At 35.6% G+C, this 25760-nt stretch overlaps 3 protein-coding genes and 1 long non-coding RNA gene across 5 annotated transcripts; 3 read left to right on the forward strand and 1 right to left on the reverse strand.

Annotated features, from left to right (window-relative positions):
- Window positions 1–6389: 6389 nt before the first annotated feature.
- On the forward strand, window positions 6390–8846 carry LOC103956479 (protein LITTLE ZIPPER 4). 2 transcript variants are annotated; one of them, XM_009368477.3, is made up of 2 exons: window positions 6390–7406; window positions 8280–8846. In XM_009368477.3, the coding sequence occupies exon 2, from the start codon at window positions 8315–8317 to the stop codon at window positions 8561–8563; it is 249 nt and encodes an 82-aa protein (XP_009366752.2). In that variant the 5' UTR covers window positions 6390–7406; window positions 8280–8314; the 3' UTR covers window positions 8564–8846. The 2 variants fall into 2 exon arrangements, with proteins under 2 accessions (XP_009366752.2, XP_048432578.1); XM_048576621.1 differs by lacking the exon at window positions 6390–7406 and adding an exon at window positions 7629–8059.
- A 5052-nt stretch (window positions 8847–13898) lies between these two features.
- Window positions 13899–17759, reverse strand: LOC103956480 (CAAX prenyl protease 2-like). The gene is made up of 8 exons (XM_048576345.1): window positions 17447–17759; window positions 17105–17164; window positions 16708–16920; window positions 16361–16472; window positions 15769–15840; window positions 15503–15565; window positions 15282–15359; window positions 13899–14568 (listed from the first exon to the last, which is right to left on the reverse strand). The coding sequence occupies exons 1-8, from the start codon at window positions 17648–17650 to the stop codon at window positions 14435–14437; spliced, it is 936 nt and encodes a 311-aa protein (XP_048432302.1). The 5' UTR covers window positions 17651–17759; the 3' UTR covers window positions 13899–14434.
- A 981-nt stretch (window positions 17760–18740) lies between these two features.
- Window positions 18741–19773, forward strand: LOC103956404 (protein YIPF5 homolog). Its single transcript, XM_009368379.3, has one exon. The coding sequence runs from the start codon at window positions 18741–18743 to the stop codon at window positions 19506–19508; it is 768 nt and encodes a 255-aa protein (XP_009366654.1). The 3' UTR covers window positions 19509–19773.
- A 2090-nt stretch (window positions 19774–21863) lies between these two features.
- LOC125468262 lies at window positions 21864–24148 on the forward strand. The gene is made up of 4 exons (XR_007255425.1): window positions 21864–23214; window positions 23316–23499; window positions 23708–23764; window positions 23851–24148. It is a non-coding gene; the product is annotated as an uncharacterized LOC125468262 (long non-coding RNA).
- The last annotated feature ends 1612 nt before the right edge of the window (window positions 24149–25760 follow it).

Raw genomic sequence — 25760 nt, forward strand, 5'->3', positions numbered from 1 at the left:
AGGCGCCCATAGCAATGCATACGAAGGCATGAGGCTAGTGGCTGTCTTGCCCAGTGTTTATAGAGGCAATTCTTCAAGCAGTCAAAAGTAGATTTTAAGGGTAATCAGATTTTCAAAAGGACAACAACAAGCTTTTCTATGGTTTGAGGTTTTTTCTTTTTCTTTTTTTTTTTGGAGGGGGGGTCAGATGACCCACCTTGTCCCAAGGTGAATCCACCCTAGTAGAAACACTACTTGGTTACGCATATTTGAGTGTTAAGTTTAATCAAATGGTTTAAATTTAATGACTGAAAACTGTTGAATCAAATTCAACGATCAATTATGCGTTAGCTTAAAGCACTGAGTGCCTTTTAAGTATTCAAGAAAAATTGCAGAAACTAACCCATGATTATAAAGATAAACTGGTATAAATCATGCCACTGCCATCGAATCACATTGCAGGAGTCAGCAATTTAAGTTTCACCAGGGGTGATGCAATGCAATCATCTTTCTTTCTTTCTTTCTTTTTTTTCTTTTCTTTTTTTTTTTTGTTGTTGGGTAAAAATTAGGGGGCATTTAACCCTATACGGAGGGGCGACTGTACTCATAATGGTAATTATAGGCAATGTGCATGATGAAGGGTGTTCATGAATGCCTCTGTGGCCATGCAAATTCTCTCGAGCACTGCCATAACGCATTTATGAAAACAAACAACCCTTAACCCCTTCAAATCATGAAACCCCCTTTTATTTTCTTTTATTTTTTTTCCTCCTCTCTACAATTTTTCTTCTTGCTTTGGTATTAAAGGGTGCCTCCAATTGTGCTGCAGAAAGTAAGAAGGTTATTTAAGAAGGATTTTTTTTTTTTTTAGCACATTGATATTTTTAAATTAGGGAGAGGGGGAGTTCAGATAAGTCACACGATGAACAACCTAATTTGGTATCAAATTCGCCATCTACAGAATTTGAACCTAAGATCTCTCACTTCTAAGCGAAGAGGAATATCATCAGATCGTAGTACTGAATGACTATTGTTTGAAGGGGAAGGAAGGACGGGGGAGAGGGGAAGAGGAACCATCATTGTTGGAGATGGCCATCATTGGTTGTTCAAGATCCGGATTTATAACGCTTTAGTTTGTCAATTTTGAGTCCACTCTTGGCAGGGATTCTGCAGAGATACCACCCTTTGGCCCCTGTGTTTTTGTTGACTGAATCATTTGTTTGTTTGAAGAGAAATGTTTGGGAACTCTTAATGGATTTTCTATCATCTCACAGTTTAATGTTAATTGTCGTGCTAACATTATAAAATATTATGCTAAAAACATGAGGTTGTAGAGAATGACCAAATTGATTTGCGACAACCAATTTCAGGGACGACATTGATTGATTTTGAAACTAAAGAATCAAAATGAGAGGTGAAGCCAATTTTAAAGACAATTCATGATAAAAATAAAATAAATAAATAAACCCTTTTATTTGTAACTAGGAATTTAGGATACTTATGTTACGACACTAATCTAATTTAATCAATCGTCTTATACATATGCCAAATTATCTGACAAGAAATGCTATTATTATGTATCATGAGACCCTAAATGATATGTTACTTTATACTTTCCCCACGATTTTCTGAGTCCCTTCTTTGAGAAAAATCGACAACAGGCTGGCAATGTGAGACCGCCATCACAGCATTTTCCCACGGTTTCCGAATTTTTTCTTTCTTTTGAGGTCGGCTTATGTTTGACACGTATTTAGCTCATTCAAGATTGGTTAGTAAAAGAAATCAATTGAGCTGGAACATAAAAATTAGAGAGTTTTAACGAAAAGCTCACAATACTGTTCATTTTAATAAAAAAATATACTTTTACACTAAAAAGTCAATCATGGTACTATTTGACACACCCCAACCGAGATCAGGGTATGCTGGCCGTCACGTGGAAATGACGTAGCCATGTGCACAGTGCGGAAGCTAAAAACAGTAATATAAAAGTACGAATAATTTAAAACTAGCAAATATAATGTGATAAAGTATGTGCTAGCGAAAGTAAGACGCTGAATTCAGAGCTTTAAGCCTACATCAGTCCAAAAGAAACGATACACAATAGTGCACCCGAAGGTGACCCTACGTAGGTGAGTGTCTGTCAAAATGCCGGGACGTCCTCCGGGAAAACCACCAAACCCGCTAAGCTACTAGAACCTGGAGGGGCGCAAAACAAAAGCGTGAGTGGGCAAAAACCAAATCTTTGAAAATCATTTCATAAAATACATTCTAACCCCTCGCCGTAAAACCTGTATACTTCCCAGAAAATAAACACATATACGTAGATATGCCAAGACATGCTCAAAGGTATGCCAATCATGCTCACAGGTATGCCATCACAACCCTCATAATATCATGCATGTGCTCAGGTATAAATCACATCAATAGCATAATAAACTGGCAGCCGGAGTCCCCTAAGTGACCTGTACGGCTGAATCTAGAGCTCAAATCTCAAACTTAATCACTAAACCTGCCCACGAGTCGGAACCACCTATAGTGGTCTGTACGACAGGCCTGGGTGTAATACATATGAACGCTCTAGTGCTACGATCACGTGAAGGCTGTGCGAATAATCGCGGGTCACCTACGAGTCGGAACCACCTATAGTGGTCTGTACGACAAGACTGTGCACCTAACTTGAATCCAAGCTGAGCGTGTGGTGCGGGAGGTGAACAACACGTGAAGGACTGTGCCCTACTCTGGGCGGGAGCACTAACACCGGGGGTGCAGGTTATGAGCTCTCTAAGCATCTCTAACCACTATTTAATGCAATCGTTAAATAACGCTTACCTGGCACTTACCTATGCCTCCACAGCACTAACATATATATATGACATATGCATAGTCGAATATGTAATTAAACGTATATGCCACTAATCATGCATAACCACTAATTACATAAAAGGAATGGCATATAACGAAGCATTCATACTAAATTCTGGGAAACAATATGTATATAGGTATATACGGAAAACAAAAGCCCACTCACTGGTATGTGGAAGGGTCGTAGCCCCCCTGCCTCGAGTGTGCACGCTCGTCCTCGGGATACGTGTCACCTATATGCGAATTAACTATAAAAACGTTAACTTTAAAGCACATAACCGTCCGTTCAAAATAACTTCTCATACATTGCTCAAAATGGACAAATGAATATACCAACGTGATCTACACAACCTCACGATCACACCCATAATTTTAAAATAATTTTTGGACCTTCCACGCGCCCTCACGCGCTAAACCAGGCACGGACCCACGCGCCCCCACGCGCGGCCACGTGCCAGGCACACTGACGGCGTCAAGTGACGCCGTCAGGAATATTCCGTTGAACTGACGGAATATTCCGTTAAACCTAAACTGACGCCGTCAACATCCGTTAGGAATATTCCGTTAAACTCAACGGAATATTCCCCTTTCTTCTCCGGCCAATCCCCCTTGCCGGCGCTGTCGCCGGAAAACCTGCAACTCGCCATAACTCGCTCGTTTTTCCACCTTTTTTCACGTTTCTTGCACCAAAATCAACCTTAGAGCTAGTAGAACACGATCCTACAAGTTTTAAGGCCTAAAACTACAAGATTATACCTGTCCAAAACTCCAAAACTCGGCCAACTTCGAACCAAGCTTTCCCGACGTCCAAAATTGTCCAACGAAGCACTCCCAAGCTCCTGGGAACCTCACAAACACAACTACAAGCTTCAAAAGTCCAAAAAACAAGCTAGAATAAGTTTGCATGAATAGTGCTCAAATCGGAAAACCTCGAATCGACGTGAAAATGGTGGTTTCCCTACCTGAAAATGGTACCACAGTGCTCCTCACAGCCTCACGAGCTCGATGGTGTCCTTGGTTCCTTCGATCTGTCCAGGTTTGAAGGGTTGTGTGAGTGTCCGTACGTTTTTGTTTGAAGAAGAAGAGGAATAGAGGACTCGGGGGAGAGAGAGAGAGAGAGAGAGAGAGAGAAAGAGACAGAGGGTGAGGGAGAGTGAGACAGTGTGGGTGTGTGGCCCAACACATGTCCACACCACACAAAACATCCAAAAACAAACCAGGGGTAAAATGGTAATTTCACACGTACGTTTCCGATAATTCCGGGACGGGATGTCACACTATTCACTTTACCCTTTATTTTATCCTTATTATTAAAACTCAAAATTTTCAAACTATTTTCATTAGTTTTTCTTAAAAATTATGTACTTAACTTGTAAAGCTAGCGAACAACTCATATTTTTTATGAGATAATTGAAGTTTGGTTGTCTCATTCGTTTAAGCTTTGACGTATAAAGGTTAATAACATTTAATCTTTAAAATAATATGAAATGAAAATTAAAGTCCAACTTTTTTTTTTTGAACAAAAAAAAAAATAAAATCCAACTATTAAATAGTTTTTCAAAATATTTATTTTATGTTCATAAGGTTTTCTTCTTCTTTTTTGTAAAATATGAGTCCTTAGTCTAATAATATGAAAAAAATCCTATCTTATATTATGGTTACACATACATATCATTAGTTTTGTACCTATCAAATAAAGAGTTACATAACATACTATAATTAGTTTTTTATAATGTACTAAAATACTAATACATACGCAAATTAGAGTACATGATGTACTAATAATGTACCAAATTATTAGCAAGTTATGCATTTATCGTATCTCATAATTATATGTTAATAGGATGTTTGCTATGATTTTAGAAATTGTAAATGACTTCTATTTGAGAAAAAAAAAATGAAAAATTGAAATGAATTATAATAAGATAATACATATGTACTAAATTTTAGGATTTTTGTGATATTAATTTGCGTAATCATATACTGCTTGGTGTATCACGCCGTATCCTTGACGCATTAAAAAGTGCTATTAAAATCCATAATGAGATTAAGGTAAGCACAGCCCCAAGTGAGGATGGAAATGAACGAGCTCCACGAGGGACACAGGCAGTTGGACAATTCTACCCTCATGTGATAGACCCTTCCAAAACACCACCTGTCAAACCCTGATGTTTCGCGTTAAGCCACTGATAATCCATGAGGGCAGCTGGCTGCCCCAAAAAACTCACCCACTACACACGATTTTTTATAAGGGGTGGTGCTTTGCACATCTTGTGCAACTTTTCTCACACTTAATTTTTAATTGTGTGATTAAATGAATTGAAGATCATTAAAAGATAAAAATTAATATAAATGTGTGAAACGTAAATTAGAGTTTGTGGATAGCACCATAATTTTCAAGCTCACACCCCTATATTGGGCAAAAAACAACCTGCTATTTTTCTTATGGTTTTGGCTTGGTCTATAATTATGATTGTACTAACGTCAAACAAAACACCATCGATACGGTGAAAAAAACGTGCAAGTTATGTATAAGGGTAAAATGGTCATTTTATTGTACTTAAAGGACCGATAGGCCTACTAAAGGGATACCCTTCTTTGGTCTTTTTGTTGGAACGACCTTTTTTAGCTAATAGGGATTCGCATTTGGGGTAATGAGTTTGTCACAAAACGATGCTCTAGGCCAATTAAGAAAATGGTAAACACACAACTTTTTCTCATACGTTTGTGTTTAGCTATGAACGTTATTTTCGTTTTATTTATTTAATTCGATAAAAAAAAGAGTGTAAGAGATGCTAAAAGGAGTGTCAAAATTATCTCCCTTCAATTAATACTTTTAAAAAGCAGGTGCGGGTTTGATCAGTTAAGCAAAGTAGTGTGTCAATCTCCTTGTACCTAAATTCAAATCCTCCACATCGTACATTTATTTTTTTTGAACAAATGATATTATCTTTACTAAGAGGAGGGAGTGGGCTAAGCTTCACAATATGTTAGCAATATTGCGGTTCAAATTCGTCTTTGGCAAAAATCAAACCTAAGACCTCTCACTTACAAGTGAAGAAGAATACCACTAGATCGTAGTATTAAGTGACTCTACAATGCATATTAAAGTAGGTAAATTAGCACTATCAAATTAATATATTTAAATATAAACAAACGTGAATTAGACTAGATAATTAGCATAATACATCTGTCAATTTGTATTTATGTTTTGATCTTTCTCAATGTGTATATATAATATATGAGTAAATTTTCTTTTGTAATAAGGATAATGGATTAAAAAATCTTTGAAAAGACCTAAAACACACATATTTTTAATCATGATCATTATTTTCGTTTATTCCTGTAATTCGATAAAGAGGAGCATTCAACTATTACATTTAAGAAAACATGTGAGGATTTGATCAGTTAAGCGAAGTCATGTGTTTGTCTCCTTACATCTAAATTCGAATCCTCCACAATGTATATTAAAGTAGGAAAATTAACATTATTAAATTAATACACACACGCACACACACACACATATATATATATATATATCTAAATATAAACAAACGTGAGTTTGATCAAATAATCATGATAATACGTTTGTCTCTTTATATTCAAGTTCAAATCTTTTTCAATGTATATGCGAATAAATTTGTTCTTGTAACAAGGATAATGGATTCAAATCTTTGATAGGACTTAAAAGATATGAGATAGATTTTCTTGACCAAAATGACAAAATGCATATTGGATTTTTTGATCTTGAAAAGGTGGGAAGGGAAACCAAAAACCATAATGGATGAAATTGATTATTTCCAACAGTTCCCAACACGAGAATTATGAAGGGGAATAAAAATAAAAAAAAAAAAAAAAAAAGGGGACAAAAATAGTAGTTGGTAGAGAAACAAGAAATAAGAAATAATTGTAAAAAATAGTAGAAATTGTAATTGATGATGGAGGAAATAAGAGAACGGAGGGGAGGGAAAGCCAATCCAAACCATCATTGCGAATCTTGGGACGGCCCTAGCTCCCCCATCATTTTACAAAAACCTAGCTACCCATAATTGTCCCTCTCCTCTTCTTCCATATCCACTTTTATGACCAAAATACCTCTAGTATGCCCTTTATTTTGTTTTTCTTTTTTTCCCAAGTATTTTTTTTATAAGTTTATTTATTTCTTTTGCTGCAAAACCCAAAAAACCATCATTCACATGACGCCATATTCATCATCATCATCATAGAAGACAAAAAACGCTAAAATCTTTTAGGCCCCAAACCGGCCGCCTTCCATGCTTACACATGCATGATTGTGGTGTCAGATCGAGACGGGCATGTCCCCTTGACAACCCTCCCTCTCTCTCTCTCTCTCTCTCTCTCTCTCTCACATATGGTTGCTTTGTTTCTCTGTGTAGGAGGACTCGTAGTAGTGGCATTGGCACTATAAATTAAGGCCCTCTTTGTTCCTTTTGTCCCTCACACCGAACTCTTCCTTTTTCTCTCTCACTGCTACTACTTGTTACAGAACCAGAAGATTTGCTTCTCCGGCCCCAAAGCTCTCTTACCAACCCAACCTTCTAAAGGTCACTTCTTTACTCATCTTACTTAAACAAATATAACACACACACCCCTCTATCTTTCGATGCTTCTTTTTTCCTGCTTACTATTTTCATGTTCTTTGTAGTTCACATTGTTTTTGGTTTAGTGTTCTTCTTTTCCTGCCTTTAGAAACGTTCCTCAACCCCCCCCCCCCCCCCCCAAAAAAAAAGAAAAAAAAGAACTTAACAATTTTTGTTCTTATTTTTAAAATCTTTTGATCGTTCTTACCAACTTCTTGAATGTGGAAAAGGGTAAGATTTGTATTTGTGAATGCTCTTATGATCAAACCAGGAAGTTGAAGTTTTTGCAGTTTGAATACATAACTTTTGATCCTTTCCTTTCATGTGTGGGAAGCCGAAAGAGCCCATTGTTTTTTTTCCTTGAGTGCAGTTTTAGACTACTTATGATTCCATCTCTCTTTTCCTTTACAAGCAAAACAACCCACCAATATATATATATATATACACACGCACACATACATACATAATTAATCCGACCATAGTGCTCCAAAATTTGTTAAGTTGCTCTGCTTTTCCCTGTTTTCATCACCTTCTTTTTGGACAACTGCCATAAGTGCTTCCAACAAAAGCACTGCACAAACCAAAGTTATTTCCAACAAATTCTAATCTGTTTCTGGGTAACATTTCTTTGATCCAATATGTCTCCCATTAATTTCATATTGGATTTTCTTTTTCTTTTTATTTTTTTATTTTTTTTTATTTTTATACCTTCTCTTTTTTGCATTTTTTTTATAGTATAATGTTATTGTCTTCATGTGAAACACATATAAAATGTTTATGCTAATAAATAACATTATCTGAGATACCCTTTTTATATTTTTTTGGTTCTGATTTCAGGGGCAACACAGGAATTGAAGACAATTTTCACAGCAATGGACAGATTGAACTCGAAGCTGTACTTGCAGAACTGCTACATAATGAAAGAGAATGAGAGGCTGAGGAAGAAAGCACAGCTGCTGAACCAGGAGAATCAAGCATTGCTTTCCGAGCTTAAGCAGAAGCTGTCCAAAAGTGCTTCTTCAAAAGCAAAAGCCAATGCAGCTGCAGCTGCTGGGAATACCATTCCTGACCTCAATCTCAGCTCTTCCTCCAACCCAAATGGTACTGGTTCAACCAACTAATTATCAGATAAAATTAATTAAAATTAAGTAAAAATGTGATGACCCCAGTAGGAGGAAGAGGAGGATTTAGCCTTTTTTTTGTGTAATATTATTAGTCGACAGTTGTAGTCCCAGTTTTAGATACAAAATAGGACAAGATGAAGTTGTGTATCTTTTGCACTACCAAAGAAAGCTTCTGCTTCTTCTATTTCCGTATCTATTTTTGGGGGTTTATTAAAAATTTCTGCACTACAAGGATGTATCAAGCTATCTAGCAAGCAATATAAATATTATTTTAGCTTTATTCCTCTCTCTCTCTCTCTCTCTCTCTCTCTCTCTCTCTCTCTCTAAATATCCAAATTAGAACTATTGTCTTGCACCAATTCATACACGCATGTTCATTCAAGAAGATGAACTTACATGAAATGGGATGTCACAACGGTACATGAATCCCACTATCCAAAAAAGTTAAAGAAAATGATGATAAATATCTCTCACCCTTTTAAAGAAGCATTTGAAATGGTAGACATGGTTGGATTTGGCAAATAGTAAATTCCGCAATAAGTTGTGTGATACAGTAAATCACATGGCAGAGTGATCCAAATGTGTACAAAGCCAAAAGCTTAACTGGCTAACTGGTTTGTACCAAAGACTATAAATTAGACAGCCAAAAAATTAATAGAGAATTCGTTGCGTTATCGAAAATATATTCACTTGTGTTTGCATCATGTAATAATAATATAAGGTGTAAAAAGATGTATTCTGATTGAAGGACATATTCTTTTTAGAGAAAGTAAGCAACATGAAACACATGTAATGGTACAACTTAAATCTCACACCACGTACTTAGGAGCAACTAAAATTGGAGAATAGCTTATATAGACGGTGAACATATGGGTAAGGTGATAGTTTTCTAAACCAATCATGTGACGTTATATGTAAAGGTTAAAACATATAGCGGCGCATGACAGGTTTGAAACTTTGCCTTATTTCCGTTACCATTTCATGTATCTCTTTCAATTAAAATATATAAATTATTTTGTCGCGTAAATGATTCATATTAAATACGGTTTGAATCCGAGGACACATATTTTTGTGATTCCCATTCTATAACTTTTTCAAGGATCCAAACCATCTATATTTCAATTCATCATTTATTGATCATCCTTGAGAAAAATTTGGCAAATCCACAACTACTAAGACATTCCTTTGTAGCGAAGAAAATGACGAATACAGTTCTACGAAAAACAATAAATTTAAGCCAACGGTCATATGGTTCTGGATTTGTATAATTTTTAGTAGACATGATCTTTTAAACAAGATATAAAAGATAGATGATTAGATCGTTAAAATACATTACGGAGTGAGCCTTTCTTGCTACTGTAGGAAGATTGGTTTACATGTTCACCATTTACACTCCTTATTCTTTTTATAGTCATTACATTGAATAAATCAGAGATTTATCAATAGATAGAAATGAGTCAATAATTGAAGAATTGCAGGATAACGAAATGAAGTACGAAGATTACTCCCCGTTAAAAAATAAAATAAAATAAATAAATAAATAAAAGGCTAACTACATTATATACCCTCTAAGTTGGAAGTGATTTTCAACATGGGTTATGAGGTTTCAATTTTTTCATATTGCACTTTAAGCTTTTGAAATTGTACCAAGTTAAACATTATGTCTCTTTGAACGTCCAATTCATATAAGCATGTCCATTCAAGAAGGTAAACTTAAATGAAATGGAACCTTACACCGACACATGAATCCCACTATCTGAAAAAGTTAAAGAAAATGATGATAAATATCTCTCACCCTTTTAAAGAAGCATCTGAAATGGTAGACATAGTTGGATTTGGCAAATAGTAAACTCCACAGTAAGTTGTCTGATATAGTAAATCACATGGCAAAGTGATCGAAATGTGTATAAGGCCAAAAGCTTAACTGGTTAACTGGTTTGTACCGGAGACTATAATTTAAACAGCAAAAACGAAAAAAGAGAAATTCGTTGTGCCATCGGAAATATATTCACTTGTATTTACATCATGTATTGATAATATAAGGTGTAAAGAAATGTATTATGATTGAAGGACAGATTCTCTCTAGAGAAAGTAAGCAACATGAAACACACGTACGTAACGGTATAACTAAATCTCACATCACGTACTAAGAAGCAACTAAAATTGGAGAATAACTTACATAGACGCAAACAAATAGGTAAGGTGATAATTTTCTAAAACAATCATGTGATTTTATATGTAAAAGTTAAACCATATAGCGACGCATAATAGGTTTGAAACTTTGTCATATTTCCGTTACCATTCCATGTATGTCCTCTATTAAAATAAAATACAGTATTGTTTCACAAATGATTCATATGAATTTGGAGACACACGTTTTTGTGGCTTGCATTTCGTAACTTTTTTCAAGGATCCGAAGCGTCTATTTTTTAATTCATCATTTATAGATCATCCTTGCAAAAAATTAGACAAATCCAAAACTATAAGACATTCATTTGTAGTGCAAAGAAACACTAAATCTAATCCAACAGTCATATGGTTTCAAATTTGCATGATTTTTTTGTAGACATATATGATTTTTGAATTAAAACATAAAAAATAGACAGTTGAATCACTTAAATACATTGCGGAATGAACATCACAAAAACTTGTGTCAAAATGTATGTGAAAATATGTGTTCCCGAATCTTAATCCTATTAAATAAGGGGATGTAATTTTTTTAGTAGAATAGAGGAGCTACACTCCAGCATTGAAACTAAACACCAGCACAAACTTAGGTCTAAAGACCCCACAATATCTTCTTAAACAAATCGTCCTACACTAGCAAGAAGGGGTAATTTCTGCACTCCATGTTCACCATCTGCACTCTATTATTCTTTTATAGTCATTGCATTGGATAGACCAAAGGTTTATCCACTCATCCTTTTTTTACTTCATACACTCTCTTAATTTACGGTCGTCGGATTGACTGAATTAAAGAAGATGAAATGACATAAATTAACAAGGTTTGTGTGAAAAGTAAAAAAGAATGTATGGATAGCACACTTGTAGATAGAATTGACGAAAGAACTCTAGGATAACAAAATGGAGTACGGTAATTACTCCCCATTAGAAAAAAAAAAATGGCTAATTACATTACACACCCTTTAGGTTGGAAGTAATTTTCAAAATGGGTAATGAGGTTCCAATTTGTTTAGATTGCGCCTTAAGGTTTTGAAACTGTATTAAGTTAAACATCATATCTCTTTGAACATCTAACCCTCCATCAAAATAATGATTTTTATGTGTGCAAATGTGGCTTACATGTTAGTCTAAATAAGGGTCTCAAATTCACTACGTGTCAATTGAATGAATTATCATACAACCAATCCAACCGAAAACACAATTTGATAAATTTAAATACCTTAAGATGTAATATAAAAAAAGATCAAAACTTCATAGTCCATTTTAAAAACCACTCCAAACTTAAACCGTATAAAATATAATTAGACATAAAAAAATCATAATTTAATTTGAAAAAGAGCCTTTTCATTCAGATTCTAAGACTGAGAACCGAGTTTGATAGGGGAGGATCTAATCAGAGGATCAACGTCATCAAAAGATTCAGTAAACAGAGTCAATGTGGGTTTATGAAGTTTGAAAAAAAAAGTGGTAACCCACAAAATATCAAATATGTAAGTCATGGACATGACATTAGTCTCTTGGCATATCGTTTTGGTTTGACCATCACACGCATATGAAATGAAATCTATCAGGAAATAAAGAACGTCTAATCAGAACTCGATTGTGTCTAACAAACCCTCCCTCCCTCCTAATCCTGTGCCTACTAATGAATGACACCTTACCACCCCCATCACCAACTCAGCAAAATCAATTTGGAGGTTGAAAATAGCACCAAGGCATCATGACTGAGATTTCGGTAACTTCTATGAAACGAGTTTAGTATTTATCGTGATATTTTAGTTTAATAATGTATTGTCATTTGTACGGTATTCTCTATATAATATTATACTATTAGACTAAAACACCACGTAAAAATGAATATGTTTCATATACGTTGCTCCTCCTTCCAAAACCAAGAACATGAAGACTTACTTAGACTTAGACTAAGTTGTTAATAAAAAATTTAGGCCTAGCATAGTCTACCACCTACATCATCGATATTGTCTCAATATAATCAATTATTACTAGATGTTGAGATTTATTATAAAAGACTTTAGTGATATTAGGGATTGAAAGTCCCATATATTAAGTGAATTTTTTTTTGTCATATGCCCGATATGAGATATTATTCTCAAACAACTGTTTACTTGAAGAACACCTTAGCTAAAAGGTGCTTCTAGTAAAAATCAATTTTATTAGAAGCACATCAAAATTTTAATAAAAATATAAGTTCTTCTTATAAAAACACTTGAAGTGCTTTTTAAAAGTATGTGCTTCTTCAATAAGAACGTTTAACTTTTTGTGCCAAACATTGTTAGAAATGCTTTAGTGATTTAAAACACTATAAGTTATTTTAAAAATAATTTCAAACAAGTCCAAAGTCATATATTTTAACTTTTATATATAACAATGCATGATTAATATGAGAAATGATCATGTAAACAAGTTTCACTTCCAAGAAAAGGTCCTTGCTAGTAGATAAAATTCAGACCTAAATCCTTTAAATATGACAAATTAAAGCAGAATAGGGATATAGGGTATTTGAATGAACCCTAACGTTTGAATGCGTTTTCTCTTTGCTATGATGCCATATTTGTCTAGCTATTATTTTCTTTGCATCAGCATTGACCTTCATTTGCAGGGTAGTATCCTTAAAGATTCTGGTCATCATAACAATATCCAAGACGTTTGAAATGTTGAAGAGGGTTATGTGGCCTAAACGATTAGACGCCTAAAGTACTTAACAGATTGATTTGATTCAACATTGTTAATTGAACATTCCCTTGATCTCAATCAGTGCCATGTCTCATTTCTTAGCTCGTTAAGGAGAAAACTCGGTTACACCGGTTTCATGTACCGATGTTGTATTCCTCGCACATTCGTCTTACACGTTTACTTGATGTGTAAGCCAAAGACAATCGGTGTATAAAACAGGAATGTGAGACAATCAGTGTATAAAACAGGAATGTGAGAATTCCTCTTCATTTAGAGCATTCACAAGGTTAGATACAAAAGTTTTCACATGATGTATAAGATAGACACAACCTGGATATAAAGCTAGGATCAAACTTAAGAGATTTTTTTTTTTTTTTTTTCTGCGCAACGAGAAGATATAAGCAAGATTCTATTTTAAACAAATTTAAACGGTGAGGGGCATTTCAACTGAATGTATAGGAAGGGGCACATTTTATAGCCAATGTGGTGACAACCACGTTTGCATGGGAATTACAATTTAGAGTAATGGATTTAGGATATTTTTTTTTTTTCATAAATTCGGGTTGGTGAACCAAATCTTGGACCGTAGAGATGATTGTGGGCATACATTTAGTTGATGGACCAGTCCAACCCAACTTGTTGAACCTATAAGTCGACCCAGAGCCAAATTTCAACCAAACAAGTTGAACAGGTTTTCTAGAGATTACTGATTACTTAAAGATCTATTCAAGGATTTGTTCAAAAAAAAAATCTATTCAAGGATAATATTTTGCATCGAATATGCTAGCGTCAGTCGCGAACGGATGACTAGCACAGCCATTGATGTTTAAAGGACCCAACTGTGGATCCCACACTCAGCGATGGCCGTGATAGCATCAACACCCAAAAGCGACTGGTGTTTGCACAACTCATACGAGCAGTTGATGCCAAATAATGCTACAAAAGGAATTAGAATCGACCAAACCTATTTATTCCGAAGATTTCACAAGCTTAGTTTCCGGAACAATATCCTTGCCAGCATCTGCAATTATCTGTTCTGTCGTTATACAAATCTGGGTACGTCATTGGAAAAAGTAACCACAGGAAACCCACAATTCCTGCTACAGATGCAACGGCTATTAACCCTGAGAAAATAACGAATATAAAGACGAGGTCCCAGAATTTAACTAACACAACATAGTAAAAAACACATCCCCATAAGGAGACAGCACGGCATTAGAATATTAGAGGCCTTTTAAGTGATACATTTTCACTCCGTACTGAAAGACGTTCTGGTTATTCATAAGAAGGAAAATATTTGGCTTAAGTTTGCTACTGTGTCAACAGAACAGACTCTATGTAGCATCCATGCCCGCCTTGTGTGTGATTTCAATGGGGCACCTAGGTTCATGTCATGTTCTACAGTGGTCAGGACTCCATGCCCCAAAATGGAGTTGTAACTTTCCTATTTCTTCTTTTCATCTGAATGGTTTGTTTTATTCTTGTTTCTTACAAATTGTTGGGTTTCTTCCCCATCTCCTTTTACACACATGATTTTCCACGGTGCTAAGTAAAAGATCAAACAATGGAAAGTTTGCTCTTCATTCTTTACGTGCAGTGCAGATACCCAAGTTTCATGAGTTAGTTTCATGATGGTAAAAGAAGAGAAACAATAGTACATATAGAATAACTAACACACTTGCACAAGTTTCTGAAGTACGATCAACATCTATGAAAAAGATAAATCACAAGTAGGTTATTTTCTAAAACTACATTCTATGATTTCTCAGTTATGCAGTTTTTATCTTTTTTGGTTGTTACATCCTCATTTGGTTGCTAGGAAACTGTACTCGCATACCTTTCCCTCGTGAAACTAGCACAGGCAATCCCATAAAGTTGCAAAATGCGTGAGCAACTAAAGGAGCAAGAAAATTTCCTGCATGGAATAAATACAACACATTTCAGCGACAAAGAAAATTATCTCACACAAAAAACAGGAAATGAAAAAGCTCCCCATAGTGCTGTAACACATATCAGCGACAATAACAATAATATCGGAAAACACCAACTATCACCTACCAGTTTGAATGAAGAGAAAAGATGCATATGAGCCAAAGACGACCGTATAGCCTAACTGGAGACCTGTCAAAGCACATTCAAATTAATTGAGCATCATGGTGACAACCGTACAATTTTACAGAAATGCCGTAAGTGAAAAATACCAGAGATTGAATGTACTGAAGTAGAAGGGGGAGGGGATTCCATAATGGAACTGCCTAGTGCTACCGATTCTCTAGGCTGAATCTCTGTGCCCTATCCATGCAAGGAGAGAAAGTTGAGCATACCTATAACCATGAAGGCTTTGATCAAGTTATGGTTTTGCTTGCTGTAGACCTCCATTAGATGGTTTAAATGTGCTGCAAAAATTAATCGTACACAGTAAGATCAAATTTTCTCCAAGTTCAGTCAACAAATGGGACAAACTTAAAAAAAAACTTTACTATTTTAAATGAAATGTCAGAGCAAGTACTCATGTAGGGCAGACAAAAAAGAATATTGGGCATACAAAGGAACATCGCGAAGGGATTTTTCTGCACTAACAAATTTGGAATTTCAGAGAGTAAAAGTAACCAGAAAACAAACTCTTTTGTAGTTTTACGTTGAGGGTCAATAGTCAACCATCAAGGGTTTCAGGAATTAATCCGGAGAATATAGTTATGGGTAAACTGTATTTAACACATACACAAGCATGAATTACCAGTAACCACAGATACAAACAGCGAGCATAATATTTTGCTCTTTCACAGCATCATAAACGTAGAGGTTGTCAGTCACCAAAGCCATCAACTATTAATACACAATCACCAGCTCTTAGTAAATAACCAGATTAATAACCTGATCAGGATAGACATCTGCTATGACATTTGTTTAACTTACCCAAACTGAAGAAAATGGGGCAGAGAAAGATGACTCTGGATTTTTGGAATCCTCCGCAGAGAAGTAATGGGATCATACATGCTCTGAACACCAACTCTTCGGTAATAGGAGCCTGTTTAAAAATACTGCCAATGAATTGACGCTACGAAAAATACTATTTTTTTTTTTTCCAACTGAAGCCAAGGAAAGAACATGTGGATAAAAGTAGGGCACTCTATAATCTTTATCTTCATCATGTGATAAATCCACTTACAAATCAGGAAATGTTAACATGAAATAGATTCGTTATAGGGTTTATATAACAAAAAATCAATTTAATTCAGCACCAAAGATACAAGTAAACTTACCACAATATAATTACGCCAAACCAAAACATTGGAAGCCATTGTACGAGTACAGGCAACAGCCTCTTGTGAGACATTCTTGATATATTCGAACGAAAAGCCTCCACCATAATTCATATCTTCCGTCAATGAACTCACTAGCATTAGCGCCTTAAGGACCAAGGATCCAGCGTACACGAGAGCAGTCAACAACAGAGGAAAGACCACAGCTTGCCACTGTTTCACACATAAAATCACGATTCAGCATGCAAATTTAGCAAGCATTCACACCGTTTCCCAATCTGCATACGATACATAGAGAAAAACGGCTGCTTCTTTTAGGAAATCTAGGAGGGTTTTACTAAAAATCAAAAGGGAACCCAACAATATAAAGATTGTATCTTAGCATAATAATACTCACAATATGGTCTGTTCGGATTCCGTATACACTTAACAGAGATGATACGTCCCTGCTTTTCATCTGACATTATTCAACAATGTTAACAAAGTGAGCTAAAAAATAACAAAAATTGCAATTGGTCAACATATAAGTGTATACAGTAACAGTTCTTCTGTGAACAGTAATGTCATCTATTTTATATCACAGTAAAAATGTCAAATTTCGAAAACCCAGTTTCCTAATATGCTAAATTTTCTACTACAAATAGCTTAGCTACAGAGCTGACATTGTTCAAAGCGATAATCAAAGATGCTGAAGATCTGTACTGGGTCAATCGAAACTGGGAAGTTAAAGCGGACTTACATGGAGGAGGAGGGCGGAGACGATGACGGAGACGACGGATGAAATGGCGGCGCATACGAACCGTCGGATCATGAAGTTCTTGAAGGAAGGAGGAGGAGGAAGACGGAGGATTACAGTCGGGGCGTAGAGAACGGCTACGTAGAATAGCGCCATGGCAGCGCAAGCCACCACCGCCACTGCTTTCGAGACGCCGCCGTCGTCCATTTTTCAGTTGAGAGACGGAGACTCCCGCTCACTGTTGTGGTCGTTGGTATTGAGTTTTTTTTTATGGGTTTTTCTGTCGACTTGGATTTTCGGAAGGACTAATTGGAATTTAATCCCTTCTTGTTTATGCTGCTTTCTCATCAAGCAAAAGCCTAAAAGGACTACTTTACCCCTTTCTTATGATATGAATCTTAATCAAGATTTTTCTCCGTAAACGCGAGTTAGGCCAGCTGATTAAGTTAGTGTGTCTCTTTTTTTTAAATTGTTGTTGGACAATAAGTAATCATATTTGATAAAAAAAATTGACATTAAAAATTTTTGATCTCGTAATGAAAGTGATTTACTGAAAGTGCTTCTAAGCGATAATACTTAAAAAAAAAATCATTTTCAGATGGAATGGTAGTTTGAAATTTAGTATCGAATTAACGACAAAACTTCATATATGTGTTAATTTCTTTCTAAGTCTCAAGCATCGATTGACACTACATTGTTAATAAGAACCTAATTAATATAGATAATTAATCATCTTTATTTGTGTATGATACATTCATAAGTTGGGCGTGACGTTAAATTTCGAAAATAATGTTTATGATAAGATTTTCTGCACTATGAAAGGAAAACTAGTGTTCTATTTTCGACTCAAGTACGACTAACGCCCTATAAAAAAATTGGAGTAATCAGAATTATGATGAAAAATGATTCGAACTTGAGTGTGTAGATAACACAGATATTAAAAGAAAACAAGAGGATGTAGTTAAAAATAAAAAATAAAAAAATTTACCTCAAGACTTAAAGAGCAAGGAAGTATCAGACAAATAACAGTAGGGGGCAAAAGTGTAACTTCAAGCGATTACCGCGCGACAAAGATCATCAGCTCAACACCAATTAAGCCGAACTTCACCGATAAAAAGTCAAAAAAGCCCTTACTCCCCCTCCCAAATACAACCGCACGCTGCGTTCAACTGATCTACCCACCTCGCTCGAAAGCTCCCACACACACTCATTCCTTTCCCACCCCAAATTCTGAAAACCCTAATCGATCTCGCCCCCAAATTCCCCAAATCTTCCGCCCGAGCTGTCCGATCTCGAAATGAAGAAGGAATTCGCCGTCCCCCCGGTGTTATTCCCCTCCGGCGGCAACCCTACCGCCGTCGGATCCAACAACATCCAGCAACGCCGCGTCGCCACGGCGCCGTTTCAGCCCCCGCGCTCCTCGACCTCTTCCATCCCCTTCATGTCCTTCGACGTTGGTTCCGCCGCCACCTCGTCCTCCTCCTCCTCCCTCTTCGGCGGCCCGATCGGATCCTCCTCCGTCCCCGGCGGCTCCGCCACCTTCGAGGACGAGGAGCCCCTCCTTGACGAGCTCGGCATCCACCCTGACCAAATCTGGAGTAAAACCAAGTCCATCCTCAACCCGTTCCGGTCCAACCCGGCGGTCCACAAGGACTCGGACCTCTCCGGGCCGATCCTCCTCTACATGTTACTCTGCCTATTCCAACTCCTCGCCGGAAAAATTCAGTTCGGCGTCATACTCGGGTGGATCGTCGTTTCATCAATTTTCCTCTACATCGTCTTTAACATGCTCGCCGGGCGTAACGGCAATCTCGACCTGCACAGATGTACGTCCGTAGTGGGGTATTGTATGCTGCCCGTGGTAATCTTATCAGCTGCCTCGCTCTTCGTCCCCCAAGGCGGCACCTTCAGGATCGCCGTGGCTGCCGTCTTCGTCTTGTGGGCTACTAGGGTTTGCACAGGGCTCATGGTTGCCCTTGCTGATGGCGGCGACGAGCATCGCGGCTTGATAGCGTATGCTTGTTTCTTGATTTACACTCTGTTTTCGCTTCTTGTGATATTTTAGTGGAATTGGCTGTGAAACAATTTGGGTATTGCAAATTTTTGGTGGTTGGTTGATAGTGCATGGGTTAAAACATCTTTGTAGCTGTGGATTTAGGTGAATGTGATGTTGTGAATTCGAAATCTTATGAATGTATGTTGGAATATGTAGAAAACGGAGATATCACAACGAAAGGAATTATCGTTTTTAGTCAGGATTACTTGGAAAAATGTTTTACCTCATGATTATCACTTGTTATAAATGGATTTTTCGTCCTGTATTGTCTCAATTATGTTGCATTGTTGCTATTGTTGTTTTGATTTTATTCTGCTATAAGTTCATGAATTAAGTGATTCCTTTTGCTTATGCACTCCCTGATTAGTTAAGCTAAGATGTATCGGTTGCTCTGTCATCTAGCCTCTTTGCAGCATAGGATGTGCTTGACTATATGTCGAAACAAACTAGGGATCTAAAAGGTTTGTGGTTGTGTACCATCTGAAGCGTGACGTGAGTTTGAGATGTAGTCAACTCAACAATGTGATGGTTGGCTATTTGCAAACTGGACGCACAAGGCCTTCTGCATCAAATGGTAAAAGAAAGCGCTGTGTTCTTGGTGCTTGGAAACAGTCATCTAAGGCTCATTTTAACTGGTGAAGTACAAAAGCCAAAGCTCCAAATGATTTTAAGTTTTTCTGATTTAGGCTAACAAAGTTGTAGCCCGTATGTTCTGGGTTCTTGCATGTACAAAACTTTATAGCTGAAACGTAAGAAAATTGAAACTTTCGATGAATTTGCAAGATGAGAAAAGAGAAAAAAATAGTTAATATAGTGACCATACTTTTAGAAGGAAATAGGGCACTGCTTATCCTATTTGAATCCCTTCTATAGTTTTAGCTTAAGATATGAACGTAATGAATTGTATACGTAGTGATGGAAAATGTGGCCTTGGTTTTATTTACTCAAATGTTTAGGCCTGGTTTGGTGTCTAGGTTTGGACTGGATTGGAATGGACAACCCACTATAGTGAAGGTATGTTGATCATTTCCCTCTACCTTCAATATAACTTGAATTGTTTCTGAATTATCCAATCCATTCCAATCGTAGCCACCAAACGAGCCTGTAGAGTTCAGGCTAATGCTTTAGATAACTATAGAAGTTATTATACTTATTAGGTGATTGGTATCCAAACTCCATGGAATGGTCTTGTCACATTGTTAGACTCTTGAGAGCTATTGCTTTTGGTTGTTAACTAAACTTAAAAGGATTAAAAGCAGTGTCCTAGGTGCGGAATATCTTGTGTTCTGTTGAGGTAGTTAGGTCTACTGCTCAAACTTTAGTGGTTTTGGTAGATATTGAATCAACAGTTCCTTATTGACACTGGATTTTTAGCTTTTCTTGATGCAAATCAGATTCCGTCTTTCTTGACTTGTAATACCATATTGCCCGTGATGAAATCGAACATTTTCTAATCACATGATGTTGCAGGTGATGTGTACATGTTTGTCGTGCGTTAGAATTTTGAAAATCATTTGTATTTGATGTGGTAGTGAGCGTCCTTTTCTATTTGTTTTGATTTTGGGAGGAATGTTTTAGGGTGATACTAATTGGAGCTATAATATGAATCTCCGGTACTAGTATTTTGAGAATCCACTTGAACTAGGACTAGCCTTGTTTGTATTAACTCTTTGAACTAGTTTCAGGGCGTTTACCTCTTTACCAAAATAAGAAAAAGAAAAATCATGTACAAGTATTTGAGAGTATATGTCAGGCATACGTGGGATTTGACTTTGGAAGACGTGGCTTTCAAAGACAAATCTCCACATTCTTTTAGTGTCGTTGTAAATTTGTTGTAGGGCGTTCTAATTCCCACCCGAACTCCAACCTCACCACCAAACACCAAATATGTGCACATATATAAGTACAAGAGCATATCTCGAAACTTAAACCACCACAACCATGGCTTCTCTCGTCGAAGGCCCCCCTTCCACACAATGTGCTGGACTGTGTAAAGGCCTAGCAGACATCGAAGACGAAGATGATCTCTTTGAGATCGATCTCGATTTGATTGACAGCGTTCCTCAAACACAGTACTACTGGAACAGGTATTTCACTGCGACCCGAAATGCACTGCTTGCCAATTGCCTACTGCCGGCCACCGACATCTCCCGTGCCATCCCCGTGGTTTCGAAGGCACTGTCGTCGTCGGAGCAGACTGGTAATGTTGTTATTGTCCCGCAAGCTGTGCCCTTGGGGCAGCTTCTAGGGTTGCCATTCCAGGAGGCATTTGGGCTTCACCTAAAGGAAGTGAAACAAATGTGCAATCCGATTAGGAAAAATGTTCCATCATTTGGACGTTGGGTCTGAACCATTATAAGGAAGTTATCATATTGTTTATCGGGGATAAGTGTCTTTTTTTCTTTTTTTTCTTTTTTTTGGTTAACATCGGGGATAAGTGTTTGTCTCCCAAAATGTTCACTTATAATTACTTTTTTAATTTCTTTAATTTGTTGCTAACTTTTTAGTTTCTTTAATTCGTTGAATACTTTTTTTTTTTTTTTTGGTAAACTAATTTGTTGAATACTTATGCTACAAAAAAATGATCTAGAAATCGGGTTAACTATAGCAATCGTCCTTGAATTTTATCCCTTATTTAATTTTAGTGTCTGAACTCTCATATTAGTTTCTTTAGTTCTCAAAATTGTCTCATTGTTCTTTTTCACTAGCGCTGTTTATTTTTTTGTTAAATCTAGGGGTATATAAGGAGCTTCATCCCAAATCACCAAAAATAAATTTTAAAAATGAATTATAAGAAAGAAAAGAAAAACTATAAAAAAAAAAAAATCAGTTTTTATGTTGGTGAGAAAATTGAATATACCCCTAGATTTAAGGTTTTACTAGGCTTTCTGCACATGCACACATGCATGCGAGAGGCATTTTTGCATCACGGGCGCTACGCGCCCCAAATATGTGTTGTTTTAGATATTCTTATATTTCTTAAGTGATTATTTTATAAATTGTGGGTGTGTGTCCATCACAACAATTTCTTATTATTTTCAATCATCTAATTTAGTCTTTTTGCACCTGCCCATTGTACAGAAAAAAATGAAATTTATGAATTGCACACTAACCATTCCACATTTTTTTTGCTTGCTGATTATTATGGTGTCATTTTTTTTGTTTGGCTGATAGAATTTCGTTTCACGAACTGAACTATGCCTGGTCATTATTATCACTTTGGTAATTACTGATTAACAAAAAAAATTAAGTTAATCAGAGTAGTTGGAATTCTCATATATCCATCAGTATCGTTTTACCCCAATATATTGTACAAGAAGGAAACCAAGAGTTAGGTTCCTTAAAATCAAGAGTTGGGTTCCTTAGTCAATAAGGGATTAAAAATGGTGGATTTCATTTTTGTTTACTATGATAATGGTGTTATCGTTACCTATTGATAAAATTCCAAATAGACGTGTCTCTATTTTTCCTCATAGTTGGGAGATATCTGTCGGAGTAAAAATTACTGATCTAAGCCAACTGATTCTTAAAGAGTAGAAAAAGAAGAAGCATGAGCAGTATGTATTCTAAATTCTTTATTAAATTTGTTACAAGAAATTCTAACATTATATATACCTTCAATATATAGGTGGCGCATGAAAAAGGCTACAGAAAAATTAAAACCTTCAACAACTCCTCACATCATACGTATTTGGAATAAAGTCCAACAAATTAGGTACAACACCATTTCTTACCTATTTATTTTTAATGGCATTCTCTATATCATTCTACAAATTAATTATCTCAAATTATAAAAAAGACAATTTATGGGTGCAGGAAAAAGATTAATAGTGACCAAACAACTTTTCTAAATACGGTAAGTCTTCTCTTATTTTTATACGGAAGTATACTATAAATTCAAATTGCATTTAATTTTCAAATAGAATAAAATTGCAATTTTTGTCAATTTTACAAGCATCACACCGGTCTCAAAGTACAAAGGTTGAAGTACAAGATTAAGGTGACATTTGTTACTATTTAATTTGAGAATTGTTACTGGCACTCCAAAAATCTCATTCTATACTCCAAACTTTCTATATTTGGAAAGAAAAATACACTTGTGAGGAGTGTAGAATGAGATTTTTGGAATGCCAATTAAAATTCCCTTTAATTTTGTAAACATGATTGCAATTTGTTACCTCAATCTTGACAAATTATTTATTTTTCAGTATTCTAAAAGTAACTGGAGTAAAAGTATTGCCATGAGAAAATTGTCAAAGTTAAAGGTATTTAGGTTAAATTGCTTACAACCTTTTATATTTGGGATTGTGCATTATAGTTAGACTTCTTATGTTATCATCATTGCTTGCAGATTAACCATGAAAATCTAAAGCATCAAGTGCAAGCAAATGGGTGGCAAGCATGGCTTTGATTTCACACGTAAACGCTATGTTTACATATGTACATGTTGTCCATATTTTGATTTGCTTCATATATTAGGAGTTCATCCCTACTAGCCTAAAACTTTGACTGAAAACTTATGAATCTGAAAATTTTGATTTAAGGGCATTAAATGTTATCAACATGTATTTAGGAATGAAATTACATGTCGTATTTTCATATTTTTTTAATAGTTTATGTTTTCCCATTTTATCTTCATTGTTGTTTTAAAGGAAAAATAGTAAAATTGTATGAGAGATTACTCACATATGTGCAAATTGGATGAAATATATGCTGCTAAATTCTTCAACGAACATGGCAATATGACAATATGGCATGCATAACGATAACACCATTATCATAGTAAACGAAAATGAAATCCACCATTTTTAATCCCTTATTGACTAAGGAACCCAGCTCTTGATTTTCTTCTTGTACAATATATAGGGGTAAAACCATACTAATGGATATAAGAGAATTCTAACTACACTAATTAACTTAATTTTTTTTGTTAATTAGTAATTACCAAAGTGATAATAAGCATAGTTCATGAAACCAAATTCTATCAGCCAAACAAAAAAAATGACACCATAATAATCAGCAAACAAAAAAAATGTGGAATGGTTAGTGTGCAATTCATAAATTTCATTTTTTCTATGAGTGCAAAAAGACTAAGTTAGAATACATACTGCTCATGCTTCTTCTTTTTCCACTCTTTGAGAATCAGTTGGCTTAGATCAGTAGTTTTTACTTCGACAAATATCTCCCAACCAGGAGTAAAATAGAGACACATTTGTTTGGGATCTTATCAATAGGTAGTTCCTTCTTCATTTTTTATGGGTATTTTTGTAAATAACCTGAGAATGAAAATAAATAATTTTTAAAATTACCATAGCACACGTATATCACATTAATATAATCAAAATTGAAACTCATAATCTGACCAAAATTTAAAAAATGCACAATGAAGATTTCAAAGGAAGAAGTTAAAAAACCCAAATGAAACTAAACCTGGGAATTCATACAATTACATATTATGCTTACATGGAAATGAGTAAAATGAGTACAACCATGCAGGAAAAAGAAGTGAAACCCCACCGATCTCATACGACTGTGCTTCCATCACCATGCTTCTAGTATCCAATTAATGACAGCGTGCATGCTAAAAATTGAAGGAGATGGGGATTGAGATCATATCATTCACAAACACAAAATAAAAGAGATCGAAGAAATAGAACAACTTAGAGAAGTGAAGAAGCTTTGGCCACATAATCGGAGGAGATGGGGAGTACATATAATAATAATGTAGCTAAAATGGAAAAAATGGGAATGTATGTGGGAATTGGGAAGTTACTGCTTGGTGGTGGGACAACTTCATCGTTTTTTTTTAAACTGACCTCAACCTCTACCCTTTTTCTCCCACTTTGTTTTCTTATTATTATTATTTTTAATATAATTTTGTTAGATATTAATATCTTCTCCTAAAATGGAGGAGATACGTTCATGTTCTTTTCTTTTTTTTCCTTTTTTTCAATAAAACAAATTTTAATTTTCTGTTTAATATATCTCTCCTAAAATGGAGAGCAATTACGTTGTTTTTGTTTAATATAAATTTCTTAGATTTTTTTTTAATATAATTTTGTTAGATATTAATATTTTCTCTTAGAATGGAGGAGAAGTTATTTTGTTCCTGTTGTTTTATCTGTTTCTTTTTTTCCACAAATTTTAATTTTTCTGTTTAATATCTCTCTCTCCTAAAATGGAGAGCAGTTATTCACCTTGTTGCCTTTTTTTACTTTATTTTTTAGTATTTTTCTCCTAAAATGATGTTCAATACAGTTA

The sequence above is a fragment of a genome, unplaced genomic scaffold (assembly GCF_019419815.1).
Source record: "Pyrus x bretschneideri cultivar Hongxiangsu unplaced genomic scaffold, Pyrus_bretschneideri_v1 Contig9, whole genome shotgun sequence".
In the NCBI taxonomy this organism is placed as follows: domain Eukaryota; kingdom Viridiplantae; phylum Streptophyta; class Magnoliopsida; order Rosales; family Rosaceae; genus Pyrus; species Pyrus x bretschneideri.